The sequence below is a fragment of the Brienomyrus brachyistius genome, chromosome 21 (assembly GCF_023856365.1).
Source record: "Brienomyrus brachyistius isolate T26 chromosome 21, BBRACH_0.4, whole genome shotgun sequence".
NCBI lineage: Eukaryota > Metazoa > Chordata > Actinopteri > Osteoglossiformes > Mormyridae > Brienomyrus > Brienomyrus brachyistius.
Window position 1 is genome coordinate 18,706,364 of NC_064553.1, and position 18,536 is coordinate 18,724,899.

Below are 18,536 nucleotides of genomic sequence, written 5' to 3' on the forward strand. Positions count from 1 at the left end.
CGCTGGCATCACCAAACTCCTCGTACGGATCCTTTTTGCCCTTGTCGTGACCCGCAAAGCTCCGGAAGAGGGTGAGAGCCAGAAAGGAGTAGAACAACATGACAAAGAGGATGTAGAAGTAGGCATTGTCGTAAGGCTTGGTGCTAGCCTTAGCCTCAGGGACAGAGGTGACATTACCAGGAACCTTGGTGACATGGGACCCCATCTCCTCTTGGAGGAGCTTCTTACACTCAGTGATGATGGTGAAGAGCAGCGTGTGATTCATGGTAGTGGAGTGAGGGAGCAACAGGAGAGCCACCACATACCCTGCTGTGACTCTCCAGTGCCTTGATAGAGGGGTGGGGGGTGCATAGTTAAGATTAAATTCCTGGAACTAGCATGCTCACTTTCACAGGATAGGGGTGCAATTTGCTCTATGCATATTGCATATATAAATTACAGAGACCACTGTCACAATGCAACCAGGCTGATTTAAGATTATTTTTAACTTCACCAAATCCTGATTCGGGCAGAGGAACGTTTTGTTTAAGTTAAAAATATGTCCATTCACACTGGGGAATTTTTCACACTGAAGTGTTTGACTTGCCTGTACTGTCACTTTAAGGAAGTGCAGCTTTCGCCGTCATTGCTCACCCCATATGAAATGAGAGGTGTGCTTTACTTTATCAGTTAAAACGAAAAATCTATTTTCAGCATGCAGAACAATGCTCATTTTGCATAGTGTAGTTACATGTAGGCCCTACGCAAAACAAATTCAATTACCCACCTCATGCTTGGGGAAAGATTGTGCAAATTTGCACATGTGAATAGATGTCATTTCAGAGTCATGTGTCACGACTAGGACTCTCAGCATTCGGGTAAAAACACATTTTTTGACTTTCACATTTCCAGTTGCTCCATCCAGAAATTCTAGAAATCGTAGAGGTTGGGGGGGATGTGGGAGAAGCAGAGATTAGATGGAGGGAGGGGTGATGGAGCTGTTTGGGGAATATATGTTGTTCTAATAGCATGTTTACTTAATTTGTTAATGGAATGAAAGCCCTTTGTGCATAGAAAAGAATAACCTACAGAGCTATTGTTTTAGCTATTGTGGTTTTTTTTGTTAATGCTATTGATTTTTTATTTATTCATTTCCGTACAGCCGCACCCAACTTCTCCTAAATTAAATTCCAAACATTGGAAGTTTGAGTCCTTTCAACAGAAACACACAAAGGTCATGGAAAATAAGCAATTTGCAGGCAGCCAGACAGTGTGTCACAGTGATGGTTCACCCATGACAACTTTCCCATAATGCAGTGGGGAGCTTAGCTAAGGACATGCACAGTGTAGATGAATTGTCATTGTCACTAATCTGTCACCAAATTTGGGTTTGTTTCAGTGAGCTACACATTTTTAGGTGCAGCTGAGTAGGACATATTCTTTAAAAAGCACAAGGTGCAGGGGTCAGCTGCTCTTGCAAAGGTCATGAACCCTGTCGAGCTTGGAGACAGGCTCCCTGGGCTTAAGTGTGACAGGAGGTGCAGTTACATTTACATTTACAGTATTTGGCAGACGCCCTTAGCCAGAGCGACTTACATAAGTGCTTTAAGATGCTGCGATGAATTTTCCCGATTGTGCTAAAGGGCTGCGGGTTTAGTCTGCCTGTTATGCTCAGCTCGCACCCTGCGAGTCCCGCCCAGTTCCTGCTCTCATTGGACGACTTCGCCAGAGACACGTGACCAATAGGGACTCTGACTGAGGCAAGCGTAAACTGGACGTTATCCCCGCCAGGTTTTCCCTTTCTTCTTTTAGAACGCGGGTTTAGTCATATCGGGAAGGGAGCGATATACCGCGCTGGGAATCTTTGATTGTGTGCGTTCAGATACCCGTAAGTTTCTACATGTGCATTGTACAAGAGTGTTTATGTTGGGATATTATATACAGTTAATCGTAAATGAGTCCCTTAAGTGCGGCGAACGTTTTATTTTCTAACTTGCTGCGTAGATTTATGTTTCATTTACCTCGGATGTCATGCAATGCCTATGTTTATTTTTAAATGGTTTATATTTACATACTTATTTATCTCAACAAATCTTATTTATATTACTTTGTGTATTATGATTGTTTATTCTATTAAACTTGCGGGATGGCCGCTTAAAGTTACCGTAAGACAAATAAACAGTTCACAATATTACCTTCAACATTGTCTTACGGTAACTTTAAGCGGCCATTCCATTATAAACCATTTAAAAATAAACATAGGCATTGCATGACATCCGAGGTAAATGAAACATAAATCTACGCAGCAAGTTAGAAAATAAAACGTTCGCCGCACTTAAGGGACTCATTTACGATTAACTGTATATAATATCCCAACATAAACACTCTTGTACAATGCACATGTAGAAACTTACGGGTATCTGAACGCACACAATCAAAGATTCCCAGCGCGGTATATCGCTCCCTTCCCGATATGACTAAACCCGCGTTCTAAAAGAAGAAAGGGAAAACCTGGCGGGGATAACGTCCAGTTTACGCTTGCCTCAGTCAGAGTCCCTATTGGTCACGTGTCTCTGGCGAAGTCGTCCAATGAGAGCAGGAACTGGGCGGGACTCGCAGGGTGCGAGCTGAGCATAACAGGCAGACTAAACCCGCAGCCCTTTAGCACAGCCGCCCCCAAATTTGCATTGTCAAATTTGTATAATTCAAAAGGGGCTGTCCGAGTCTGAAGTTGTGTCTGGAATAGCAGGGAGAGGGATAAGTCGAGCAACAGGCCTGGTGTAATTGTGATCCTTCACTTGAACATCCGCTGTTCGGACTCGTCCGTCCACTCCTGGGATGACCTTGGTAACACGGCCTACTGGCCAGAGTGCTCTTGGCAGGTGCGGGTCCATTATCAAAACTACTGTACCCAGCTGCAGTGGGGGGGCATCCCTTTGCCACTTAGAACGAGTCTGGAGTGCGGGGAGATAATATTTAATGAAATGAACCCAGAACTGATCTGCAAGAACCTGTGAGTGCTTCCAGCGACGGCGGCTTAGTAGCTCTGCTTCAGTGTACACTGCCTGAGGCAATGACGGGTCAAGCCGCCCCATCAACAGAAGGTTTGGGGTAACTGGATCAGGATCAGCAATATCGGTTGATACATAGCCTAGTGGCTTGGAATTTAGAATCCCTTCCACTTCAACTAAAACCGTTCTTAGGACCTCTTCTGTAACTGTTTGGGCTTGCACTGTGGTATATAATGCGGCCTTGACCGACCTGATCTCTCGTTCCCAGACCCCTCCAAAGTGAGGTGCGCCAGGGGGATTGAATCGGAATTTGATCTGGTGTTTAGCTAATTGCTGTTGTAGTATGGGGTGCAATGACTGAAATGTCTGATGGAGCTCTCTCTCACCTCCTTTAAAGTTCGTGCCCTGATCCGATAAGAGTTCTGCTGGTTTTCCTCTTCGGGCAATAAATCGGCGAAGGCCCATTAAAAATGAGTCGGTGTCCAAGTTGGATAAAATATCTACGTGGACAGCTCTAGTGGTCAGACATTTGAACAGTATCCCCCAACGTTTCTCGTTGCGCCTCCCAATCCGTACCATGAAGGGCCCAAAGCAGTCCACGCCTGTTGAAAAAAAGGGGGGCTTTAACAACCGCAGCCACTCAGGCTGTAGGTCATCGTTCGTTTATGGTTCATGACCTGGATTCTGACAAACAGCATCTTGTGACGGCTTTGCACTGACCATGAGCTCGCAGGGGATTGCACTGCAGCAGAAACTCAGTCGGATGCTGAGCAAAACCGTGGGAAAACCGGTCCTTAAGCCTAACAAGCCTCTGGCCTTGAAGGATGAGGTGGCGAATCGTAAAATGAAAAAAGGAGAGGCCACGTGCATTATGGAGATGTCCCTGCTGATGGCGTGCTGGAAGGAGCATGAGTTCAACGATGCCTTGTATTCCAGTGAGGTGCAGGCATTCTTCAAGTGTGCTGAGAAGGCAGAGGCTGCAAGAAAAGCAAAAGCAGATGGGACTGTTGGCCAGCACGGAGTCCTGTACCCTAAGCAAGCCAACACATTACTGAAGCGATATCCCAATCATTTTAAAGAGATTTAGGGCTGCCTCAGATTGGTGCAGTTGTGGTGTGCATTTTCTTCTTGTATTTAGCAGCCTTCAGGCAAAAATGGCAGCAGAAGGTGCGAGATCTGCAGGCAGAACTGTGACTTGTACATTGTAATCTTTATATCCTTTGCAATTTCACACCGATACTAGTTAAGGTTAAATGCTTATGATACGTTGTCTGCATGGCTGGAAGATAATGGTCTCTGTCCTGTCTCAGGCAAACAAATAGACTGATAAAATATCCTATTTGCCCGCACACATGCGTGTGGGGTTGGAACAAATAATGGAAATGCGACATGTAAAAGCACTTTGAAGGAACTAAATGACATTTACAAAGGCAGCCGGAAAGGTGAGTCATATTAGGTTGAGTGAAAATTAGAGTCTGCCTGCTATGAAAGATGTCTGACTTTCGGCTCTTTGATGTGAGTTTTTAAAGCTACATGAATCCAAAGCAGAGCTCCAGTGAGGCCAGAAAGTCATTCCCTGAGTCAAAGGTTAATCTTTATGAGAATCACTGGCTGTGGGAGCTAAGTCAACTTAGCGAGCTGCTACACTCAAAGTAGACTATGGCCTCAGTGAAAGAAGTACGAAGAAGAAGAATGAAGAAGTGGGTCACAGAAGCGGGGCAAAAGTAGAGGACTGCAAGCTAGGCTAATCACTAATCCCAACTAATCCCACCAAACTAGCAATTCCAGCTGTTTTGCAAATCAGTGGATAATGTGACTCAGCTGAATGGGTTGACACTCCACAGAACAGACAGAGTAGCTCTGGGGACGCGGACTGGTTGTTTTCGTTGATAAATCCCAAGGCACCAAGATCCTGAGGTGGTTTTGAAACTCTGTTCACTACATGTAGAGTTTGGTATATGATCACTTTGAACACGTTATCCTCAAGTAATGGTCCTCCAGAGAGTAAGAAATTGTTCTTTTTACATTCAGCATGCTAGATCTTGAGTCCGAGTCAAGTCTCAAGTCTTTAGAGGACGAGTCTCAAGTCACTGTTTGTGCAACTTAAGTGCAACTCCAATCCAAGCAGCAAACTGGAGTCCCCATCTTCAACAGAAGCCACAGTGAGTCACAGCTCTGCTGGAGAAACCAATCAGATGGTGTATTTACGTCGCATGATTTGAAAAACGTTATGAATTATGTCACATGAATTTATCTGAGGAGGCGGCATGGTGGTGCAGTGGTTAGCACTGTTGCCTCACACCTCTGGGACCCGGGTTCGAGTCTCCGCCTGGGTCACATGTGTGTGGAGTTTGCATGTTCTCCCCATGTCGTCGTAGGGTTTCCTCCGGGTACTCCGGTTTCCCCCCACAGTCCAAAAACATGCTGAGGCTAATTGGAGTTTCTAAATTGCCCATAGGTGTGCATGCGTGAGTGAATGGTGTGTGAGTGTGCCCTGCGATGGGCTGGCCCCTCATCCAGGGTTGTTCCCTGCCTCGTGCCCATTGCTTCCGGGATAGGCTCTGGACCCCCCGCGACCCAGTAGGATAAGCGGTTTGGAAAATGGATGGATGGATGGAATTTATCTCGCTTGGTTGGACTTGAACTGGTTTGACCTTGGTTTCAATAAAAGTGACTGTTAAATAGTGGTCAGTATTAAAAAACAGGAGGAAACATTAATCAATTTCAAAACATTATTTTCCAAACCATGTAAATATAATGGTATTATACTACAAAACTTTTCATTTAATCCAAATGTAATTGTAAGGTTAGTTTAGGTAGGGTGACCACGTAATCCATGTCAAGGAGGACACATAGAGCTTCTTCAGGTTTTACAAACTACTTTAAAACTTAAAGGCTCCTGCGCTTGGCTATAGTTAAGTTCTTCTTGTGCTTTGATTGGTTTGTTTCCTTGATTGAAAGACTCATCCAGCTGTTTCACATTAACATTAGTGGCACATGCATGATTACATGAGACTGACCAATCAGCACGCAGCAAGAACTCAGTGCTTAAGTGAAATCCAGGACCTTTTAATTGAAATGGTAACATACAAATCCTGTCCTAGCTTAAAGTGTGTGTGCCCCGATATGGATTATCTGGTCAACCTAGACTAGGGTATCTAGTTAAAGGTTTAGGTTAGGCTCTGTCAGAACAGAGACTTGTTTCAAGTCATGTATTTTTCATAGCTTCTTAGGTATGGTTCTGTTTTCTGCAACATTAATAACATGGTTTAAAAAAATAGGGTCTGCGTAGATCAGAGGTTCTCAACCTTTTTATAAAGTGACCCAATTTTTACCATACTAGCTCAGTCACAACCCTATATCAAGTAAATTAACACCTTGATCAGGTGTGCGGTGCACTCTGCACTTTACACCAATCAATGTCTATAACACAAATCTGATTAGATGTGCCAGTGAAGCTTTAATTAAGCATCTGTGTTTTGGCTTCTTGGATTGGTTGAATGTTTATTAGTTTTGTGTTAAGCAGTTGTAGACCCAAGACCGGTTAATTCTAGGATTGGGGCTGGGAAATCTGATTGTGGATCAGTATAGGAGCTTGCTGGTTTTAAAATGCTTACATTTCCAGACGTCATCAGCTCAGAGAAAGAGCAGTTATACGTAAAGGCTGACATGCATACCTTCACACATGAAGAATTGCAGGACCAGCACACAGAAAAGTCATCTAGCTTCACTGGTGAGTTATGTGTTGAGAAGGAATGCATGCCTTTTTGCATATGAGGACTTAAACTTTCCGCTAATTTTCAGAACTCCCAAAATGCATGGTGATTTACAATGGGTTAATAAAGATAAATGTATGGGCCATGTGATATGTTCTGTCGGGTGGCACTGTGGCTCTGTGACCTCACAGCTCCGGGTTGGGGATCTGAATCCTGCCCTGACTGTGTGTGTGCGGTTTGCATGCCTTCAACATGATGCATGACTTTTCTCTCACAGTAGATGCATGTGTGTTTGCTCGGTGACAGCCCGGTCTCCTGTTCAGGGTGTTCCCTTGCCTGGTTTCCCAAGCTATTTGGGATAGATCAAAACTTTGGTTGTGTGTGTGTATAGACAACTGACCTACCTGTTCTTCTATATTCCTTTTGTATAATTCTCGTTTGGCTCTCAACGGAGGCGGTCGCACTTCTTACCCTCTCCCTCCCCTTATCTTCCCTGCTTCGCTCCTCTCCTCTCGTCTCGTCTAGTCTACTGTCTTATACTGTGTCTGTGAAGAGACTCTCTCAGCCCTGCTCTCCAAACCACGAAAAATTATGGATTTGATCAGCTGGTCTCTCAACGCAATTGACACCATCTTCTCGACGAGAAGCCTAGGGTTGGGGGAACCTGACTGTCCTGCAGGAACGTACGCAGCTGGCTACACGATGGACGGATGGGAGCGGTGGAGGGTCGTGTGCCTGGCAGCTCTTTCCGTGGAGGACATTGAAGACATCTACCTATTCGGAACCATGATTACAGGTATTATGCTCATTGGCTTAGGCATTGCCCTGGTTTATCAAAGATTGAAGAAGACGGTGACAGCCTCTCAAAGCCCCACTAGGCTGGCCGGAATGATTGATGGAGTGGGCAGAGCTGTTAGCACTCAGACTGTGCAGACTGTGCAAATGGATCGCAAACTGGATAACATCATGGAGAAGCTAACAGCTTTGCAAAAAATTATTGGATGGCGGAGATCAGCGTGGACATTAGAGGAGCTGGAAATTTCAGCTCCTCGCATGGATACCCAAACAACCTTATTCTATCAAGTATTTGGCTCCCCCATATCAGCACTGGCCTTGGCCAAGGCTGCTGCTGGAACTAACAACTCCCCCAGAAGAACAAGGCAGTGAGACTCTCTTGCATTCCTCTCCCCCAATCCCAAGGACTTACCCTCCCCCCATCCCACGCCTTCGCCGCTTCATACCCCCAGCGTGAACAGGCGGGTCTGTGACCAGCGCCTCTATGGCAGCAGGACCGGATGGCTGTCTGTCTCTGCTGGGTCACCTCCACACCCCCTTTCCCCTACCCGTTGCAAGTCGTGTCATTTTTATGTAAGGTGTAGTGCCCATGTGCTTATGTTGCTGAGGTGTTTTTTTCAGTTCCCACAATGTACTCCCTACTGGAGTGCAATCTGGGGGGTGTTTTTTTATTCTCCTCCTCTCCCACCATGTTATCCTGTTTCTATTCTTCTCACTTCCCCTGTCTCCCGACCGGTCTTCCCCCTACTGTGATGTCTGTGTATATGTAAGGTCGGTTGATGGCCTGCTCTTCACCGGTACTTGTGACTGGTGCCATGGTATATTGCATCAGCAATAAAGGGCTTTTCCAATCCAATCCAATCCGAGCTCTGTAACACTTACATTTCTCATTTGGGGGATAATAAAGGTTTATTCTATTCTATGACACCAATGGTGACTCTGCACTCAATAAACAGTTGCAAGACTGATATACTGTATAGATATTTAAGTATTAAATGCAAGTAAATTACATGTTGCCTTTATTGTATTCCGCAGACAAGGAATACATATAGATTTGAGGCTGGTCTGCCGCTGGTCTCAGTGTGATGATTCACATTTGACAGACCTTTTTCAAACCCTACTTTTGACCTTGTGACTACATTTGACCTTGTGAATATGTTAAGTTGAAAAGTATTTGATAGACATAATTACTGCTTCACAAAATCACTGTATGAATGAAGCTCTATGCCTGCCTTAATTTTCAGACAAATTGCCCTAAAATGAAAGCAGCGATACTGTGTGGCAGCAAAGGAAGGAAATGGCAGCTGTTAAAGACACACTAACTTTAAAAGTATTTCAGATCTTTTTCAGATTCTCCGCTGATCAAATTTTGCAGTAATTCTCACCAAAACCGAAGCAGCTCCACATGGTATTAGCAAAGAGAATTGGGCCTCGGGCACTTATTCCACTTGCACGATAATGGAAAAAAAATTGACCAGTCTTTTTCAAATTCAACAGACATATTGTAGTAATATACGTCTGGGCCTGTCAAATTTTGAGGCAAATTGCATGAAAACTGAAGCTGCGCTGCTTAGTGGCAGCAAAGGGAAAGGTGACCGCAGGAGACGTTTGACCTTCACTCAGTCAAATATAGCGGATCAGTTGTGGGAAGTGAGTAACGGCTGTCCTATACTCCCAACTGATATCAATGTAGTGAATAAAGGGCAAAAAGCCCCCCCACACCCTTCTCAAACACGGTAACCTGTTACTGTTTCGCATTCACCCTGCAGCCCTGTCAGATAGTCAGTGTTACCAGGTCGTCAGCGGATAGATTAATGGTTAGACTTTGCCGCTTTGTCCCATTCCCACACAAAGCCATGATGGTAATATAGCATCAATACACGGGTTTCAGTGTGTAAATGGGGTATAAGACAGCAAGGAAAGAGATGCATCTTCACCCCCCCCCAATTAAACCCCTGCTCTGTTTACCCACCATGCATCTGTGTACCCATGTATTAGTGCTGAATTCTGTAATGCATGCACAGGGGTGGGGGTGCTTAGATTAGATGATTGATTGATTGGATTGATGTTTTTTTCCTTGGCAGCAAAGATTTTGCCATTGAGGGACACTACAGTGAAATGTTACCAGCACAGCAAATCTGAAAAAACGGTCTAAGGAAATATATTGCTCTTTCCTTCAAAATGTGTATAAATGTAAATTTTACACTATTTGTATGTGGCCTATCTAGAATCTCAAAATGAAATGAATGTACTACTGGTCCTAGCATGTCAAAATCTGCTTTTACCCTTTGCTCCTTCCAGATGCACATGAGCAGCAATGTATGACATGGCTTTGATGATCATTTTAAATTCATAATTTTTCCTTAAAATCTGTAAGTTTTTTCGCAGTTACTCTTGGTGTCACCATTGATAAATCTAAACTCTTGAATGGACATTGGAGGAGGCCAGTCCGAGTGACTGAGGCTGATATAAAACCAGGAGGGTTTGTTATTTCTGGTGTCCAATTAGAAATGTTGCAACACCGAAATAAATAGCTAGCAAGCGGGACCAGAAGATCGTCACAGAACACGCTGCTTCAGGACCTCGTAAAAAGAAAGAAATTTAAGTGTAGTGACTGTTTGTGACCAACAGGGGGCCCCAAAACATCAGTGTATAAATGTAAATAAAAATGTAAACTAGGTGTGGAGAGCACCGCAGTTGCATTATAATTATTATTATAAAAAAAAAAAAAAAACAGGTGAGGCACCATACTCAAACTTTGGAAAACGGCCTCCCCACAGGCATAAGAGTTTTGTTTTACAGGTTTGTTTTAGAGTGAGGTTTCATTTCCTGTATTACTGCATTACTGCATTAGCTACGTGTGGAAGAAAGGACCAGAGGACAGGAATTATAGCAAACAGGTTGCAGTCTTTCCCAATTCATAGCTGCAGGGGGACACAGAGGTGGAACAAGCCCATAGCGTGATGAAGCCTGCAGAACAAAAAGTGCTAACATTCCTCCCTCCCAGGCAGCATGATTTTGGAATGTGGGGGGGGGACCAGAGTACCCTAAATAAACCCCAAGGTGACACAGAGAGAACATGCAAATCCACACCCACAGGACCATGGCAGAGTCTTGAACCCCAGTCCCAGAGACATTAGGCAACAGTGCTAATCAATGTCACTCCTTCTTCACAAATTATAATGGTTCATTTTCAAAGTACTATATGAAGGATCTGTTAATATACACCAAGCGTATCACAAAAGAAGGAATACATTCTACTGAAGCAAAAATAGAAAGCTGCTATGGATTCTGGAAACCAAGATCTGCAAAATAAGATATTGCTATTCCATGAGTGAAAAATTATTATTGTAAATAATATTATACAGGGGGGCGGCATGGTGGTGCAGTGGTTAGCACTGTTGCCTCACACCTCTGGGACCTGGGTTCGAGTCTCCGCCTGGGTCACATGTGTGTGGAGTTTGCGTGTTCTCCCCGTGTCGTCGTGGGGTTTCCTCCGGGTACTCCGCCCCCCATCCTGGGTTGTTCCCTGCCTCGTGCCCATTGCTTCCAGGATAGGCTCCAAAAACAGTCCAAAAACATTCTGAGGCTAATTGGACTTGCTAAATTGCCCGTAGGAATGCATGTGAGAGTGAATGGTGTGTGAGTGTGCCCTGCGATGGGCTGCCCCCCCATCCTGGGTTGTTCCCTGCCTCGTGCCCATTGCTTCCGGGATAGGCTCCGGACCCCCCGCGACCCAGTAGGATAAGCGGTTTGGAAAATGGATGGATGAATATTATACAGTGGTGATGTCGACACCATCACTGAAGCAATGAAGCTGCCTTTCCCAGTGTCCGAAAAAGGAATCGTTACTCGAAGTGTGGTTATATGGTGCACAGTAGCGGCACTTGGTGGTCAAAGGGAATTAATCGTTGGCAGGCGCTGAATTTGACGTCATCGAATCAGTCGACTTTTGTCTTGTGAAATCACTTGCTGCCTTATGAATGTTGATATTAGTTATAGCTATAGCCCGCGTATTTTAAGCCTAGACCCGAGTGTTTTAGCCGCGATGTCAATCTTCCTTAAAAAAAAAAAAAAAAAAAGTCAAGCCCCAAGTAAACTTGACTTAGCCTCTGATTTTTCCAATACCTAGAGACGTCTCTGTTTTATTCCATCACTACTTTCTTTTCACTATCGATTTGCAACGCAGACGCTCGACCGATACGACAACAACCGGGCCGGCATTCATACTTCCTCATGACTCCGAAGCCGAAGCAGTCACGTGGTTGTGGTCCGAACGTAGCTTCGGACGTCATTAATCACGTGTTGATGTCAAAACTGAACCACTCTTCGGACTGCGATTTCCATGTGTTTCCTTTCAAGTTTCCTAACTTCAGTATCATAGCTAACATAACTATATATACGTTTAAGTTGTGGACTGCTGGTCCCGTGGATCCCATTCCTACTTCAGACCGCTATAGAGTTTATAGGGAGTTCATATCTAGGCCCATGTATGTTCTCTGTATGTTGTCAGATTTTCCTCTGGATACTGATTTCAACATGCAGGTGAATTTGTGGATGTAAATTGCCTATAACGTGTCTGCCCTACAATGAACTGGCATCCCACCCAGGCAGTTCCCCAGCTACATGCTGCCAGAAACTGGCTTCAGGTCCCCTATCGTCCTATACTTAGGATTCCTATGTGGAAAAGTACGGAATTTGACTTTGGTATTTAAAGTCTGGATATGTATGGAAAAAGGAAAGAAACTATGGAAATATTTGGTATTTCCAGACTATTGCACCAAACTGACCCACAATGTATTCTATAAAAATATCTTATTTATTAATGTTTTTTCATTAAATCACCAATATGTGTTAGTCATCAGCAGCAGAATGTGCACAGAACATTCGCTGCATAGCAACCTCCCGAAGGAAGGATTCGGGCTGGGATTCATCTCTAGCAAGAAACACTGAGTGACAGAAGACATAAAAATTTGGAACATAATTGGACTGGTCTGGCCTGGGGGGCCAATATGATATTCTTTCATGGGGCCCAAAATCTCTAGCGGCACCCCATGTTTTATTTATATCAAGAAAACATTTATTTATATAAAGAAAACGTAATGTTTTGACGTTATCTAACATTTGGTTTGGACATTATGTCATATTCTCATACCTTGTGTAGCCTTTAGAGGGCCGAAGTGTACAACAAAGAAACGCGAAGCAACGTGAAACTGTGAGCAGCGGGATTTGATGTAAACAGGACTACTCACTTGTACATTTTTATACTAGTGATGGAATCCACGGACCTTCTGGAAACACGGGACAGAATTTCAACTGATGCTTTTGCTTAAAGTATAGTCGATCGTTATAACAACAGCAGCAGCAGCGGCAGCAACAACAGTAATAATAGTAATAATAATAATAATAACAATAGGCCTAGCAGAAGTAGTACTGCTGTTAGTTATCGACACTAAAGACTCTGCAAATTGCGTTTTCTTTTTATTTGTCATAGAAACAATTCACATTCATAATTTATTTGATTAAGTGCATCATTATATTGTTTCTTGGACATATCTGAGCTTTAAAAGCTTTAACAGCGACATATGTCATTTTTTTGTGAGAATCTTCTTTTGCCCCACGTATGAAACCCAGCACCCACCCACTCAATACCCAAAAACAAAAAACTCTACCTACTGCATCATAATCTCGATATATACCTACGAAACCGAAACACCTTCACATACAAACGTCCACATGTTTAAGCTTTTTGAAATAAATGTAGCTTAATTTTCAATCACATCTCAATGTAAACTCAACCTGTAATTTTCAGCAGCACCTTTTTCACACGTCATATATTCAGCAGGATCTCTATACGATGAACACTGAGAATGGTTTCCTTTAATATGTATATGTATATTTAATAATTAATGGTTGCAACCATAACTACATGAAGCGATGAATTCTTACATCTTACTCGCGTCCCACAGAAGTTTAAACTCCACAGAACAGGGTTATACTGATTACACGCAGCGACAAACCAAAAACATAAAACCTACCGGGAAACCATGTAAAACTATAAGAATTATTAACGTAATTTAAAAAAATAGGGGTGGGCGCACACATTGTATTTTTGTTAATTCATAGATATTTTTATAGCCTACCCTTATTGCGAATAGAAATTAGGTCTAAAATTACGAAAATGATGAATATGAGAATTGCGCAAACCCATTTTTACGCACTTCTTCGGTTCGCGTTAGGCGCAGAAGTGCGCGATGTCTCGGGTTCAGGCCGGTATTTCAACCAGCAGATTAGCCATGTGACAACAACGGAAAACATGGCCAAGATGCTGGCGACCGAGAGACAGATGGGCCCAGCCGGGGAGGGAGGGCTGTTATAGTTATGCACAAAGATCAGGCCCATGAAGAGGAGCACAAGCATGGAGAGGAATGCGAATATGGCGCAAACGCAACCAGTGGTCAGCGCCGCCCGTTTGCAGTTCTGGCAGCTATCGTGGCGGCCGGATCCGTATGCCGCGGCGACATCGGGTAACACGCCAGTGGCAGATGCGCCAGCCTGGGTGTCAGGGGCTCCTGCAGCCGCTCCTGCGGGTTCCTCGCCGCGCAGGGCTGCAAGAGCCGGGTGAAGAGGCGGTGGGTGCGGGGGCAAGCTGTCCTGGGGCAGGGGATCCGACTCGATATAGAGCGGGAAAGCCTCTGTCACTTTTGTGTTGTTGGGGAGGTTTTGTATACGGTATTCTGGGACGGGAGTCCTGTGGCGACACAGCGGGCATCCGATGCGCCATGGCCGGTCCTCCCGGAGATGCAGCGTGTTCAAGCACTCCTCGCAAAACGTGTGCAAACACTCCAAGATCTTGGGCTTGCGGCGATCCAGGTCGAAATAGTTGTAGCAGATCTTGCACTCGTAGTCCTCATAAGGCGAAGCCGCTGCATCCCGCTGCTCTGGTCCGCCAGCGGCCCCGCTCGCCCCTGCCATTTCATTTTCCGGCGGTCACACGCTCCTGCAAAACGCACAGTCTTACATTACACTTCTCTAAGATTGCGTCTAGAAACTCCCTGTTTCGGTTCATCGCCGATCGCGGTTTAATATGCCCCTAAAACGCCCGGTTTCTTCCCCCCTTCTTTGGTGCTTGTCTTCTGGTGCTGGATGTTAAAACTGCACCCCTTTGGGATGGAAACTTGGTGATGTAATGAGGGTTATTTCAATGCCGTTTTTTTCCTCACTTCCCTAATCCGCCTACGGTTGGATGAGTAAGGAGGAGACTGGCAGCTTGAGTCCGGTCCGATATCTTCATCAAAGCTTGTTTTAGCTCCGCACAAACTTCACCTGAACCTAAAGAACTACTAAAATAGAAATAAAACTAATAACAGGTAAAGGGAATTCATATAACTGAAATTAAGAAACCAGGGTCAAAAACACAATAAGCTTAAAATGCATTGAAAATTCACCAACTGATACTAAAATGTATCTGTATTTTAACATACCAACCTTTTAATTAAAAGTTTATTAACCCTAATGGGGACTTTTATCCGCATTGTTTATTTTATATGTCGGGTCTTACGACGAATCTAGTAAAATCTTATAATTCACACTTCGTTTTTATAAGGTGTTAATTGAATTATAGGGCAAATATAATGCTAATGAAACAAATGAAATAGGCTACATTAATCGATGTATGAATTCATCAACTGAAGAAGCGGGATGTACTTAGACATTCATGTAGAAAAAGTCCCTGTCACTACCGGTGTTTTATTTAATAGGTTATCGAGCCGTTTCTTTTTCCAAGGTACATGTGCTCGATTTGGTCAGGATTCTTGATTTTATTTCTGTTAAAACATAAAAACAACTACGTTCAAAGAGACTATATAGTGATATTTACAGCATTGTGCATACATGCGAGATATTAACCTGTAACAACTGTAGCTACAAGGTAGATATTTAATGCTGTAAAATGTATTTCAAGCTTTTTTTGAAAATCAAATCGTCTAGAAACCATAGTGATTTTTCTGATAGCTACCACTTTAATAGGGCCGCCATATGAGTAAGGCGCAGTCTGGATTTTGACAAGCTCTGTGATCCAGATGGATCGTTTTGCCTCCCACGTCTGCGCTGCAGACCCTGTCTACCCAGGAAGGGCGCTGTCCCACCGCAGGGGTGCTGAAATCCAAGATGTGCAGGCAGACCCACAAAGTGCCTACTGTCTTAAAGGCAGTATAGTTGCCAGTAGCAGACGTATTTACAACATGTTTAAACCAAGTTTAGACTGGATACAACTTAATTTTTATAATGATAACTTTTATATTCAACAACAATTTCCGGGCTTCTATGAAGAGATTATAACGTATAAAGTTTCTGAAAATGACCTATTTTCTGGTATAACACATTTATAATACCAAGGGATCAGATGTGACATTAAACTTTAGACGTTCTCAGATTTTATTGCAGTATTTTAAGGGGAAGCCAGATAGATATTGATAAGGGAATGAAGGGGTGATTGACGTGTAACTCCCATGGACAGTTACTGTATCTGAGTCGTGCTCTCCTTTTTACATCATCAGAGAGACTTACTTGATGCTTTCTTCTTGTTAATTGCCCGGGTGAGATCATGTTGCTCATCACTGATGAGGATAAATAGAAGATTGTTCCATCACCGCAGCTATTGTGTTTTTTCCCCAATTAAAAAGAATCTTCGTTTGGCTTTTCGTACATTGGCTTGAGCCTCCACAGTATTCAGCTGACATCACCACTAACTGCACACTTATAGACTGCATCTGGCTTACATTTGGACACAAATGTCAAGAGCATCAACAGCAGTTAGCTCTAAAGATAAGCAGAATGGTTTTAAGTGTTTGTATGCTTAGTGCTTTGAGAAAATAGACGGTAACAAAAATGTTGGTCTATCCCTTTAAATTGTGGTAAACTGAAAAACAATGGAAATTTTAAAGAAAAAAAAAAAAACAGAACCAGCTGGTAATGCTGCTGCCAGCATGGTATTAAGCTGTAGCAGGCTAGCATAGCTGAGCACAGATCTGTTTGGTTACTGCATTAGGATTAAGCTGTATCAGGCTAGCATAGCTGAACACAGATCTGTTTGGTTACTGTATTAGGACTAAACTGTATCAGGCTAGCATAGCTGAACACAGATCTGTTTGGTTATTGTATTAGGATAAAGCTGTATCGGGCTGGCATAGCTGAGCACAGATCTGTTTGGTTACTGCATTAGGATAAAGCTGTAGCAGGCTATCATAGCCAAGCATGGATCTTTTAAATGACCAAATTGGGAATAGGCTGTAGCAGGCTAGCATAGTTCAGCATGGATCTGCTCAGTTACTGCATTTGGATAATGCTGTACCAGGCTAGCATAGCCAAGCACAGATCTGACTGGATGCAGTACTGGGATTAAGCAGTAGCAGGCTATCATAGCCAAGCATGGATTTGTTCAATTTCGTTATTGGGATTAAGGTGTAACAGGCTAGCAAGCCGAGCACAGATCTGATTGATTGCTGTATTGGGATTAAGCTGTAGCAGGCTAGCATAGACCAGCACAGATCTGTCCAGTTACTGCGTTGGAATTAAGATGAAGCAGGCTATCATAGCCAAGCATGGATCTGTTAATTTACCAAATTGAGATTAAGCTGTAGCAGGGTAGCATAGCCAAGTACAGAACTGACTGGTTGCCGTGTTGGGATTAAGCTGTAGCAGGTTAGCATAGCCAAGCACAGAACTGACTGGTTGCAGCATTGGGATTAAGCTGTAGCAGGCTAGCATAGACCAGCACAGATCTGTTCAGTTACCACGTTGGGATTAAGCTGTACCAGGCTAGCATATCCAATCACAGAACTAACTGGTTGCGGCATTGGGATTAAGATGTAGCAGGCTATCATAGACCAGCACAGATCTGTTCAGTTACCACGTTGGGATTAAGATGTAGCAGGTTAGTATAACAAAGCACGGCTTTGTTCAGTTACTGCATTGGGACTGAGCCATTTCACAATAACATAGGCAAGCATGGATCTGTTCGGTTACAGCATTGGCAGCATGCCGGCAGCACCCCCCAGGGCATGAATGGTCCTGCTGATCTCCTCCCACAGCTCAGGACTAGACAGCAAATGCCACCCAGGTAGGTCTAAAAGGCATTAACTCCATCTGGAGGTATGAGTGCCCTTCAAACTAATGCCAAGGAAGAGCAACTCAGTATGGCCTCTCTCTGCAGCAACCATTAATTAAATATAACCTCAGGTCTTAAAATAGGGGCCTCGTCGCCGTGGCTACCCAGGGAGCTCAGACAAGAGGTGAGGTGGAGAAAGGGCCAGATCAGCACGGACCTCAGCAGGTGATGTAAGAAGATGTAACTACCCAGAGCTGACATCTTCAGCAGAGAGCATTAGAGATCCTCCTGATTCTGCTGCTACAATCCATACAAGAGAGTTAAGGCAGGCAGTCACTAAGTTCAGGCTAGTGCACACATTTCTATGAAGAGCCTTTACTCGTAAATACACAAAAAGTCCTACAGCACTAAGATGGCTCCACACTGCACTGCCAACCTCTGCCAGGGAAAGCTGTGTGTGTGTGTGTGTGTGTGTGAGTGGGTGTGCGCGCTTGTGGGGGGGGGGGGGGGGCGCACTCAAATTATTACGTTATTTTAAAAATAAATTTTAGAATCTGCCATCTGTTGCTGAAAGACATTAATTCCAGTGATTGATGGCCATGCTTCCCACTCCTCCAAGACAGGAAGGCAGTGCAGAGCAGCATGAAGCCTCCTGAACAACCTAACACCAAAGCTGACGCTAACCCTAACACCAAAGCTGACGTTAACCCTAACACCAAAGCTGACGCTAACCCTAACACCAAAGCTGACGCTAACCCTAACACCAAACCTATCACCAAACCTGACGCTAACCCCAACACCAAAACTGACGCTAACCCTAACACCAAACCTATCACCAAACCTGACGCTAACCCCAACACCAAACCTGACGCTAACCCTATCACCAAAGCTGACGCTAACCCTAACACCAAACCTGACGCTAACCCT

General features: G+C 44.0%; 2 protein-coding genes across 2 annotated transcripts; one reads left to right on the forward strand and one right to left on the reverse strand.

Moving 5' to 3' along the window:
- The first annotated feature begins 3,624 nt into the window (after positions 1 to 3,624).
- On the forward strand, positions 3,625 to 4,217 carry LOC125716655 (coiled-coil-helix-coiled-coil-helix domain-containing protein 1-like). The gene has a single exon (XM_048989218.1). The coding sequence runs from the start codon at positions 3,712 to 3,714 to the stop codon at positions 4,075 to 4,077; it is 366 nt and encodes a 121-aa protein (XP_048845175.1). The 5' UTR covers positions 3,625 to 3,711; the 3' UTR covers positions 4,078 to 4,217.
- Positions 4,218 to 13,012: 8,795 nt separating this feature from the next.
- Positions 13,013 to 14,691, reverse strand: LOC125716653 (E3 ubiquitin-protein ligase RNF183-like). The gene has a single exon (XM_048989215.1). It carries the CDS (start codon positions 14,474 to 14,476, stop codon positions 13,715 to 13,717), a length of 762 nt encoding a protein of 253 aa, XP_048845172.1. The 5' UTR covers positions 14,477 to 14,691; the 3' UTR covers positions 13,013 to 13,714.
- Between the last annotated feature and the right edge of the window lie 3,845 nt (positions 14,692 to 18,536).

Bases quoted from the DNA above. Each gene is read 5' to 3' on its own strand.
- LOC125716653 (XM_048989215.1), bottom strand. From the start codon at position 14,476: ATGGCAGGGGCGAGCGGGGCCGCTGGCGGACCAGAGCAGCGGGATGCA.
- LOC125716655 (XM_048989218.1), top strand. From the start codon at position 3,712: ATGAGCTCGCAGGGGATTGCACTGCAGCAGAAACTCAGTCGGATGCTG.